General features: G+C 37.9%; 1 protein-coding gene across 1 annotated transcript; it reads left to right on the top strand.

Moving 5' to 3' along the window:
- Nucleotides 1-932: 932 nt before the first annotated feature.
- Nucleotides 933-11,669, top strand: LOC117330441. The gene is made up of 6 exons (XM_033888725.1): nucleotides 933-1,260; nucleotides 3,749-3,854; nucleotides 4,165-4,361; nucleotides 9,155-9,173; nucleotides 9,602-9,632; nucleotides 9,859-11,669. The coding sequence occupies exons 1-6, from the start codon at nucleotides 1,188-1,190 to the stop codon at nucleotides 10,129-10,131; spliced, it is 699 nt and encodes a 232-aa protein (XP_033744616.1). The 5' UTR covers nucleotides 933-1,187; the 3' UTR covers nucleotides 10,132-11,669.
- Nucleotides 11,670-13,061: the final 1,392 nt, after the last annotated feature.

Here is a 13,061-nt window from a genome sequence, read left to right on the forward strand (position 1 = left end):
TAAATAAATTATCTAGGAAAACTTATCATCTTTACTTCAAATGTTTTTCCTGTTCTTTAGGATATCTGGCCAATACTACGTGTAAGATGAGCGCACAAACCACACACCCACCCCCGCTTTTTCTTCTTCTCCCTGTGAATTACATTAATTACAGGTAAGTAATCGGCTGTAACAAACTGGAGGTGTTTGAAGTACGTTCTCATTAGTAAGAAAAACTCGCACCTGAGGCTGTCTGGCCGAGGTCAACAAGCCCCGTAAAGGTCAAAGTAAACAGGACAACATCGTAAACAAACAATGTACACACACGAGCAGACATATAAATCCACACGCTCAAACATATTCATTAACGAAAGTTACGGACTAAATAACAAATTTAATATGTATTTACAGATGTATTCATATCTAAATTGGACCATTCCCCGTTTCCATAAATTATATAAAATCGGTTAACATTTTTTATTAACGATGCGCTGGTTTCATATTATACTGTATATATATTTTTTTTTTTTCAAATTTGAATAGAAATTAGCTTGTTCTACTATACCATTATAGCCCATTGTGCCTCACCGGTATTACCCGTTCATCTACCTTCGGACAGAAACTATTTATAGCACGTAGAATAATTCAATAGTCACTTACCTGGCGCGCTTTCCCTAACAACACTGACACGGTTCAGCGCACACGTATATTCCACAAAGATATCTTATCATTCATGTATGGAATTCGTAAACAGAAAACTATCGCGTTCATGACAAGCATTTATGTCGGAAATACCGTTCCATAACTAACATATTTGATGGATATGATAAATTGAAAAACAGAAATTGAAAAGCTTAGTTTAAGATCTCGTATCCGTGTTATCAAAAGGTACCAGACTGGTTCGACCAGGCGGCCTCCCTAATTGTCAGCGTGCTTCATAGTATGTGTTTGCACGGCTTCAGTCACGCCCCTAGTGTGTTCCGGGCAGGTACACACAGGTGAAATACCCGGTGTATGAACTGAACGTTGTGGGTCTTTATAAAGGACCAGGATGTGTTTTATATGAAACTGTAAAAGAAATTTGGATGGTTTTCGCCCCGATTTTCGAGTGAAATTCTGGAAGTTAAATTACAACACATCGGGGGTAATAGTCTTCACTTTGTTACAGTGTAAAAAGTGGCTGTGGACGTTTTCTAAAGTACCCAAAAATGGAACCGGAAGTGAGAAAGTGCACGCCCAACCCGGGTCTGGTGATTCTTCTGCTTCTCAGCTTTATTCCAGGTGAATAATTTTGGTTTGTTCTGACATGAGAAAGTTGATTCTTTGATAATGCGTTTTTATTACAGTGTACCCGTGTATCTCGTTCATAGGTTCATCTCCTGTGTCGACACAGATATTGATCATCTCACAATGTACATTGTACATGTATATATTACACGTAATTCATGACTACTGCATATTTGTTTTGACATACGTATATAAATTAAAATCGTGACATGTCTGTAGAAATTTATAAAAATATTAAATTGATTATCTTTAGGGAAATTGACAGCCTGATCATGTTATGAATTATCATACAGCAATAATACATAGTATATTCTGTATAAACTGAAATTGATACGCATGGGCGATTTTAAACGACCATTACTTGAACTTTTACCCCATTGATATAAGATAGTTTGAAGAGTGCATGCTGTGGTATTGTAAAGGTTCTGTACATGTCGCTGACGTCTTAGGGTTAGTGTAAAGATACCGGTTTATGATCGTCTATTTCGGGATTGTATTGTGACAATGGTAGTCTGTTAGATTCCGGAATTACATCATAAATACACAGTCATCTCCAGACACCTTTAATTAACGGTACAGGACTTCAGGTGTATAATTGATTAAAACAGGTGCGTTTAGAAGACATTATGTGATGTAAATAAGGAATTCCTTTGCGACCTTCGGGTTATATATAATGTATCATTAATATTAAAGAAGAAGCTTAGTTAATTATGGTGTGTATCCTAATGAATTAAAAAAACCTCGGACTAACAGTACAAGTCCGTGGAAAAACATTTAATTATTTAACATATGTTTACTTATAAGGAAAAATCCTAACAGACGTATCTTAAATACTTTAACATCAACCGTCGTGGCAACATCACTTCCTCCTCTTCAAATATCACCACTACAACCTAAAATGTACCCGCCCATACAACACCAAAACGGGCAGATATCTTATAAACTTCCTTCTTTTTAAATTCAAGTTGTAGATTTTTTACTGGATGTGACGTAATGTCACCATAATGTTGATATAAATACCATCAATGTAATTTGATAATACATGTATTATATATCTATATGTGTGTATTGTCACAGTATAAAACCATTGAATTATTTTTGCAATGTATCTATGTGTGTATTGTCACAGTATAAAACCATTGAATTATTTTGCAATGTTACGATACAAGGGTGATCATGTGTCTCAGATATTGCTGTCTTCCTGGTTTCTAATGCCTCACCAAGGCGTGTACTGTTTAACACTAAAGACAGGTATACGTTTTATATTTGTACAGTGATTCATAAAGACCACAGCCGAGCCGACTTAACTAATTGTTCGTGTTTTATAATCTACACATACAGCCTTAAAGAACACGCGAACACAGATATAATAGATCTAGGACTTGACAACGTTATTGGTGAAATGTTACACTTGAATTTTAGCGTGTAGATAAATATTTACGGATGGATTACTTTAGCTGGTCCAGCTGCATAGTGTCGATAGATAATACTTGTCGTCCGATAGACCGGCATCTTTTTTGGTAATGTATCTATATAAAAAATAATTTCGTACCGTTTACTACAAGCAATCATTATAAATGGGTATAAATGGCGAAAATAATAAATAAATGAATCAATTAATATTCTTGGTTGTCGTTGGGTCGTAACGCATGACAAAACAAAAAACATCTATGTATAAACTCAACATCCGTCATATTAAAAAAAAGGGTTCAAGCTTCTGTAGCGAGAGGATACCATATCTAAACTAACTATAATGTTTAGCCTGGACGATATGACTTTTGTACCTTTTGATGTAGCCTATGTCATTTGTGACAAACTCGTGTGCAATACTTGATAAGCATAGTACCTTCGTTGTCATCGTCGGATCTTACCACAATATAGTGTAGTAGTGTACAGTACGATACGTGTAGCGTGGCGTAGTGTACAGCAACCACGGGTAGCCGACCGACGATACTACTACCATGCGACTTCAACTAGAACCCCTCCTCCTCATTCTCCTCATCCTCCTCATCATCATCATCAAACACGGCTACGACTTACGACATCTATTTATGGATTAAAAAAATGTCCGCCATATTCTATATTCTGATAGGTGGAAATTTAGGTATTGCTTGATTTTGCTGCAATTTGGTGCATACGGTTTTTAAAGGATGACAACATTTCGAATATCCTCGGTTGCCATGGAAATGAAATTGAGGTCTCTGGCGGTCTGCCGAAAATGGGTAGATGGGGGTTTTGAGGGATGCTGAACACGGAGGCAACAGCTTTGGTTGCGAGGGTAATCCATTTTTGGATTCACCATTTGCTTTTTTCTGATTGGTTGAAATTGAGATATTCAATTTTGATGAAATATGTTTTGAGAGGTATTGTGACTTAAGGAACAATATTGTGGTTTCTTTTAGCCTCATTAACAGTTGTTGGGGGACTTAATTCTGTAACGGACCCTTACAACAATTAACACCTGTTTTTGTTATAATTACAGGTGGACTATGCGATAACTACAATCTTTCCGGCCTGGTCGCCTCCAGTATAACCTCGGTGTTTTTCTTGATACTACTAGTAGCCGTAATTACCATGGGTGTTATTTGGTAAGCTGGTATTTGTCGTTAGTAATTCCTGGTTTAGTTACAGTCCTTATGATATAAGACTTCAAGCTTTGTAACTATCGATAAGACTTGGAGCGTCGACTAATAACAAAAATGTAAATATCCGATAAATATCCGATAATAAACGTTAAAGGTCACGACACGATTCTTTGAAGTCTTAGTTATATGCAGAACATCACGAATTCTTCACAATATTCATTGCAACATGTAGGCTAATACATGTCTAATACTAAAGTTGGTTAACGGTAATATTTTATTTTAGTTTTTATTGGTTTATCGTCTGTCTTTACAGGCATAGATGGTTTCCACGGTATCAGTTATCCCGTAACAAGGTTAAAATTCCCCGCCACGTTAGATTCGCTAAACTCAAGGGTAGCCGTGTGGAGATTATTGAACCGGAGGGAAGATCGCTTCATCTGACGTCATATCCGCCATCCATGAGGTCGACAAAGGTCATGGTTCCAACTGCAACAACTTATCAAAAAGCAGGTGAGCACTTTTTATTATACTTTTGTTCAGCCTTCCTCACAGGGGCGAACGCTCAACTTAAGGCCAAAAGTGAGGCGTTGTCAAGGGAGATATTAGGGAGAAAAGGGTGTTGAGAAAGAAAAGATCCCAAATTTAGTCCACTTTTTACGATCATGCAATGGGGACAGCAGGTACAATTCTAAACCCCACCTGCAGGACAGATTAAACAGTAAACGAATACTCTGAGATTTCTGCTGATCTATGCTTTATGGACCTATGTTTGATTCGTTTAAGCTCAACATTAAAATTTAAAACAGCAGAATTTCATACGTATTACTCGTGAATGGTGGTATTTTAAGGCTTTCGCGAGTATACACAGATTGTATGTATGACAGGCAAATCACCTTCATTGTTTAGAGCGGGTTTTTGTAAAATTTATCATTTCTCCGTGTCACTTAACACTGTCTCGTGAACAATAGGTGATTCATAATTAACATCCGGGATAAAGAAACACCGCCGTAATCAGTTTATCACGAAATCACTAGGCCTAGCATTATACTGCATTTCAGTAGACTGGGACAATATCGTCAAACATTTTTTCTTTGCAATTTTTGTTATTTTGCTTTCATTTTTAAAACATAAGTATAGCGGATAATAGCCCGAGTTTTCTCTGGCCCTGTCACCATTACCAGACATGGTGACAGGGCCAGAGAAAACTCGGGCTAAGCGGATAATAGCTGCTTTTTATCAAAATTACTAGATGCAAACCAACCTACCTATAAAATATTATGGTCAGCACTGCCAACATGACAACTACGAACATGAATCTGTACACATCCCAGTCGACCTTAGAACAATGGAGACATAACAACTACAAACATGAATATGTACACATCCCAGTCGACCTCAGAACAATGGAGACCTGACAACTACAAACATGAATCTGTACACATCCCAGTCGACCTCAGAACAATGGAGACCTGACAACTACGAACATGAATCTGTACACATCCCAGTCGACCTTAGAACAATGGAGACAGAACAACTACAAACATGAATCTGTACACATCCCAGTCGACCTCGGGACAATGGAGGCATGACAACTATGAACATGAATCTGTACACATCCCAGTCGACCTCGGGACAATGGAGACATGACAACTACAAACATGAATCTGTACACATACCAGTCGACCTCGGGACAATGGAGACATGACAACTACGGAACATGAATATGTACACATCCCAGTCGACCTTCGGAACAATGGAGACATGACAACTACGGACATGAATCTGTACACATCCCAGTCGACCTCAGAACTATGGTGACATGACAACTACGACATGAATCGTACACATCCCAGTCGACCTAGGGACAATGGAGACATGACAACTACAAACATGAATCTGTACACATCCCAGTCGACCTCAGAACTATGGTGACATGACAACTACGAACATGAATATGTACACATCCCAGTCGACCTCAGAACAATGGAGATACACATCCCAGTCGACCTCAGGACAATGGAGACATGACAACTACAAACATGAATCTGTACACATCCCAGTCGACCTCGGGCCAATGGAGACATGACAACTAGAACATGAATATGTACACATCCCAGTCGACCCCAGAACTATGGTGACATAACAACTACGAACATGAATCTACACATCCCAATCGACCTCAGAACAATGGAGATACACATCCCAGTCGACCTCAGGACAATGGAGACATGACAACTACGGACATGAATCTGTACACATCCCAGTCGACCTCAGAACTATGGTGACATGACAACTACGAACATGAATCTGTACACATCCCAGTCGACCTCGGGCCAATGGAGACATGACAACTAGAACATGAATATGTACACATCCCAGTCGACCTCAGAACTATGGTGACATGACAACTACGAACATGAATCTGTACACATCCCAGTCGACCTCACAACAATGGTGACATGACAACTACGAACATGAATCTGTACACATCCCAGTCGACCTCGGGACAATGGAGGCATGACAACTACGGACATGAATCTGTACACATCCCAGTCGACCTCAGGACAATGGAGACATGACAACCACGGACATCAATCTGTACACATCCCAGTCGACCTTATGACAATGGAGACATGACAACTACGGACATGAATCTGTACACATCCCAGTCGACCTTAGGACAATGGAGACATGACAACTAGAACATGAATATGTACACATCCCAGTCGACCTCAGAACTATGGTGACATGACAACTACGAACATGAATCTGTACACATCCCAGTCGACCTCGGGACAATGGAGACCTGACAACTAGAACATGAATATGTACACATCCCAGTCGACCTCGGGCCAATGGAGACATGACAACTAGAACATGAATATGTACACATCCCAGTCGACCTCGGGACAATGGAGACCTGACAACTAGAACATGAATATGTACACATCCCAGTCGACCTCGGGCCAATGGAGACATGACAACTAGAACATGAATCTGTACACATCCCAGTCGACCTCAGAACAATGGAGACATGACAACTACGAACATGAATCTGTACACATCCCAGTCGACCTCGGGACAATGGAGACCTGACAACTAGAACATGAATATGTACACATCCCAGTCGACCTCGGGACAATGGAGACCTGACAACTAGAACATGAATATGTACACATCCCAGTCGACCTCGGGCCAATGGAGACATGACAACTAGAACATGAATCTGTACACATCCCAGTCGACCTCAGAACAATGGAGACATGACAACTACGAACATGAATCTGTACACATCCCAGTCGACCTTAGAACAATGGAGGCATGACAACTACGAACATGAATCTGTACACATCCCAGTCGACCTCAGAACAATGGAGATACACATCCCAGTCGACCTCAGGACAATGGAGACATGACAACTACAAACATGAATCTGTACACATCCCAGTCGACCTTAGGACAATGGAGACATGACAACTACGGACATGAATCTGTACACATCCCAGTCGACCTTAGGACAACGGAGACATGACAACTACGGACATGAATCTGTACACATCCCAGTCGACCTCAGGACAATGGAGACATGACAACTACGAACATGAATCTGTACACATCCCAGTCGACCTCACAACAATGGAGACATGACAACTACGGACATGAATCTGTACACATCCCAGTCGACCTTAGGACAATGGAGACATGACAACTACGAACATGAATCTGTACACATCCCAGTCGACCTCAGAACTATGGTGACATGACAACTACGAACATGAATCTGTACACATCCCAGTCGACCTCAGAACAATGTAGACTGCATTTTAGAACGTAACTATCGCAAATGACACCTACAAACACTGAATAATATCACAATGTACTCTTCTGCCAGTAGCAGCTGTAAAGAGTTGAGCAATCCAGTGTTTTATAACACATGTAGCCACGAAATCTTACACACTTTATAAACACAACCCTTTCTTAATGTTAAATACATAACACTACATAGAGTTCCACGATGAAAAACATTAAAAGCAATGGATATTTTACATTGTCTCCATCGATTGTTTTATTAAATTGTCTACAACACGTCAGAAGAAATGAATTTTTGTCAATTGTGAAATATCGATAGGACAAACTGCTAGTAAAAAGAAAAGAAAATGGGCGTAACAGACACAAATCACATTTAAATACTACCAAGTAAAGAATCACGTGTCCATAACATGAGCTGTGTTGGCGTGTTGTGTAACGCCTTTATACCTGTGGTTTGTTTGATGTTATACCTACATTACTGAACCTTTAAGACACTGTCGCGGCAGTATCAGGATGCTCATAAATATTCACACGTAGGAATGAACAGTGTATCTACGTACTGTATCAATTATTCAAGAACACATACCTCTACTCTAGATAGTACTGGAGTTGCATGGGTTAGTTTTAGATTATAGGAAATTGAACAGGAAGTAATTAACCGAACCGGAAACAGAATATGTATAAAACAAATTGGTTTACGAAATATCTTCATACATGGAATAGACAACTTTTTTTTCAAAGCAGAGCAAAGCTTGGACCGAGTTTCGAGTTTCATTTTAACAAGCATGAAACTCAATTGGTAGAGCATCCGGCTAGTGTTCGGAGGTCCCGGGTTCGAACCCCGGTCTGGCCGCTACATTTTCTCCTCTCCTGTTACAAAATTGGCGCCCAACTAAAATACCCACGGTAGTGCTATAAGGGTCTCGTGTGTGTTCGAGGGCGAAGACTTCGGAAAAAGGAGGGAGGTGTGTAGCGGGACTGGACTGGGTCGATCAGCGGTGACCAGGTAGCTCAATTGGTAGAGCATCCGGCTAGTGTTCGGCGGTCCCGGGTTCGAACCCCGGTCTGGCCGCTACATTTTCTCCTCTCCTGTTACACATGCATAGCTTTCTCGCTTCCGGAACTCACGAACTCTTGTTGACTGACAGCCGAACAAATAAACAAATGACAGGTTATATCATAGAATGTACTTGTATAGTGTAGTAACTTCAAACGAACCACAACATTTTCTCTTGTTTACAAAGGACTAATGATCAAGATCAATTGCTCAGGAATGTGAGTGATTAATGATTGAAATGTTTCAAGAATCTCAATTCCATATCAATAATACCAGCAAGTTCATTACAGTCATAGATAAAACAAAAACCGCCGAAATAACTACTCGCAGAAATTAGGTAATGCTTCATAATACTTATATATAAGTGGGCTTTATTGTTCTGTGTACTGCAGTGTAATTGTAACAATTTAAAGACTGATGTTTATTTTTGTTGTAGATTCATGGATCAAGGAACAGTAAGTATAAATGTTGTAGAACATTACTCATTTTACTTTGATTAGATATTATAGGTTTATCTATTCATAAGTTCAATTCATGACACTGAACTGTTTTAGTACTGCACATTTGAGGTACATAAACAGGATTTTCTGGCTACGGTTTAACCCGAATAGGTTCTGACTGAAATCCGAAATGAAGTCTAAATGATCGATTTATCCTCAACTTAGTCCTATATCCCGTCCAATTTAGTAGGATCATTCGATTTTTAGCGTGAAACATCTTCTCAGTGATATACCGTTAGTGTGAATAATAGTGCATATTTGTATCTCTGTATTGTGATATTACCCCATACATATGTAACAAGATCTAACGATATTTTGTAAAGAAATCATGAAAATATTCAAAAGACCCTTTGTTTTTACCAATCTGTTCGTTATATTTCCAGGAGAAGATATGGGGAAGATCCTGTACCAAAGGTAACATATTATCCATTGTTAAAAGTTAACAATAATACAAATAATAGAACTTCCGGTTTTCACATTGAAAACTACAATACATCTTTGTGTATTCTGTTCTTATGTGAATATAAGCTATCAAATATATACCACTACCCATAGAAAAACATGTGCGGACTTGTTGACGTTTTATATTTATTTTCAAAGATTATTATGTTATTATCATCTGTCTTTCTAATCCCAAAAGGAATCTGTTATGAATTTTGGCGAAGAGGATGGCGACGTGATTGTAACGGAAGTAGTGCCGGAAGTTGAAATTCCAAAATCTCGACTTAACACGACAATCCAAGTTGATCCCGACAAACCCACAAGCAACGCTACGGATGACGAGATCTCGCGCCTCAACCGGCGTCAAAGTGATCTCGTCACTAACCAGAGTATCGGAGGCGTGTTCAACTTTGACGACGAGGATACCGTGTTGGATTCCAACGTCGGAAACGAGGGCACTGTGCTATATTAAAAAGCATAATGCAGTTGTACTATTTTTGTATAACATCCTGGTTTGGTAGAAATATTTTGTATGACATGTTTGCCAAGTGCCGTAGTGTAGATGGTTCAGCATATTAATTCATGAAGTCACACGCACTGGCCATCATCATATTGGTTGTTAATTTAACCTTTTCTTTGATGTGCGTCAATTGATTTCATAAGGGGACATAAGCGCCATATTACTTAAGGAATATGTTTGTATGGGTGTTTGATATATTAATGAACTAGTTTTGTGCCCTTTCTATAACACCCTTTAAAATCGTTTAGACATGATGAACTATTAGCTTATTTTTTACAGGATGAACTAGAAATTAATTTTACATAAAATGGTGAATAGGAAATTTATTGGGTGGGTAATGATTACTTTGATATATTACATAAACCAGAGATTAATTTGATATGACACGAAGAAACAGATTAATTATATGACAGGATAATGTAATTAATTCAATGACGCATGGACTACATTTAATACGTTACTGATTAATTTGCAACCGGCGGTTAACTACGTGTATCAAGTACACTGGGATATTAGCAATCAGATTGTTATAACTATTTCTTACAGGCTTCTGTTAAAGATCATTTTTTGTTGAATTTTGAATATTTTATTTGTTATTAGAGGTAACACGTTGGACAGGGTACCTTCCTAATCACCGGGGTACCAGGTAATCGGTTACTTTTGAACTAGATGGGAAGTTGGAAATGTAATTTGCTGTTTGCTATTCATACTCTACATGTATGACAAGATTTTTTTTAAGTTAAACAGTATTTCCTACAAATGACACTTTTCCTTTCTTGACATTCCACAATGAGGATTTTCACCATGTAGATCATCGTTGGTAAAATTGTGTGATAACTTCGGCATTTTCATTGTCATCTCAACAAAGTCGGTACCATACTGACCTGTATACTGTGGAAGTGTAAATGTGGCGTGATTCATTCAAGTACAAAATATTAAGTTTACGCATTTTTATTCCATTTGTATTGTTATTGTTGATATACCTACATGTACATCATTATTACATGCATTGCAATAACGCTTCCGTTTAGATTAGGTATAGCAGAGTAAAAAGGAATATAACTCCATTTCATCTAACTCGGATAAAAAATACCACATGAAAATGTATTGTTTGGACGGGAATGCTTTTGACTTGGTGATAATCGTGCTTCAACAATCCATTTTTATTGGCATTCAAAGAATCCGGATGCGTATTATTCGTCCATTGCTTAGTTTTGATATGACTAAGGGATCTTTTGTAGTCTGGCTATTGTATAACTAAGGGATCTTTTGTAGTCTGGCTATTGTATGACTAAGGGATCTTTTGTAGTCTGGCTATTGTATAAAGGGAGTTTTCGTTAATACGGATTGGTTATATATAAGTATTCTTTTGTACATCATTTTCAAATAGTCGAAGCATCAGGGTTGTTACAATGCTTGACATATCGCACGGAATAATCGGTCGTCCGGAAGTAGGTAATTTCTGTTGAAAACGCTACAAGAAAAAGAAACAAAACAAAACAAAGAATGTACGATGTGTTTTCGAAACAATAGATATAGAGGACTGTTTCCATTGTTATATGTTATAAAGATAATAATGCACAATCATTATAATGTAAATACATCCGTTAATGCCTATCTCACCGAGATCTAACTTGCATAATACTATCATTAATCAATGTATTTCGGAGTTGAGTACCGGATTTATATTTTATAGATAGCTTTTTAGGCAAAATTTACAAATAAAACGTATATATACATATATATATATATGCCTTTATCTACTTGTCTTTGTGTGTTTCTTGTTTTCGCGTGTTACATCATCAATTCATTTATTCAGAAAGTCGTTCGTTTTTTTTAGTCGGATCCTTTGTTTCTAATATAGATGGATAATTGAAAATTAAATTTTCAGCTTCAACTTTATAAGCACTTTTGTAATTACGAATGCAATTTAATGGCTAAAAATGAACAGAATGGAAATGATTAAATGTATATAGGGATACTAAATCAAACTAGATGCAGGTCTGTTTTTCTCGGCTCTAATGACTGTTTTACAAATAAATGGGTCTGAAGTATGATATCTGAAGTTGAAGACGACATATTTGTAAAATTTGTGGGTTAAAGATACCGCAATCTGGAGATAAAACTTTGATCTAACGGATTGATTAATGGAGCAATGGAAAAAGAAATGCAATTCATCAAGTAATTACAGGTTAAACATACTCCTAACATTCTGGGAGTGTTTTTTAAAATCAGCCTTCAGCTATTTCAAGGTCAAGTTCAGACAATCTAAATCAATTGAGAAGTCTTGTAAGATTAAAATCATGTAGATTAAGGTATACTTCTTTTCTGTAGTCCTCTTTTATAGGTTTGTATAAAATTAGTTTCTTATTATCATTTAGAGAATTTAGCTTCATATTTGGCATATAACATGCTGGGGTACAGGGCTACCAAGCTTGTTCAAATGAATGGCTTTGACTTTCATTCAATGTCACATGGGTTAGATAAATAGGCTTGAATATTTAACCGACCCATTCTCAATAACCAAGAGACCCAGTGAGTTGATATTAAGGCTGTAGCATACCGGGGAAAAGGAATACAAGTTTGTTGAAATGAATGGCTTTGGCATACATTCAGGGCCACAGGGGTCAAATAGGCTGACGTTTTTAAACAACTTCTCAATAACCAAGAAACCAATGGACTTGATATTCGGCCTGTAGCATGATTAGATGAAATGCTACCAAGTTTGTTTAACTGAATTACCTTGACCTACATTTAAGGTCACTGGGGTCAAATGTGTTAGAATCTTTAAAACAATGATTTCTCAATTGCCACGAGACTCCGAGACCTGATATTGGGCCATAAATATACTGTAACGAAGGATTACAAACTTTGATTACACG

Source organism: Pecten maximus, chromosome 1 (genome assembly GCF_902652985.1).
Source record: "Pecten maximus chromosome 1, xPecMax1.1, whole genome shotgun sequence".
Taxonomy (NCBI): domain Eukaryota; kingdom Metazoa; phylum Mollusca; class Bivalvia; order Pectinida; family Pectinidae; genus Pecten; species Pecten maximus.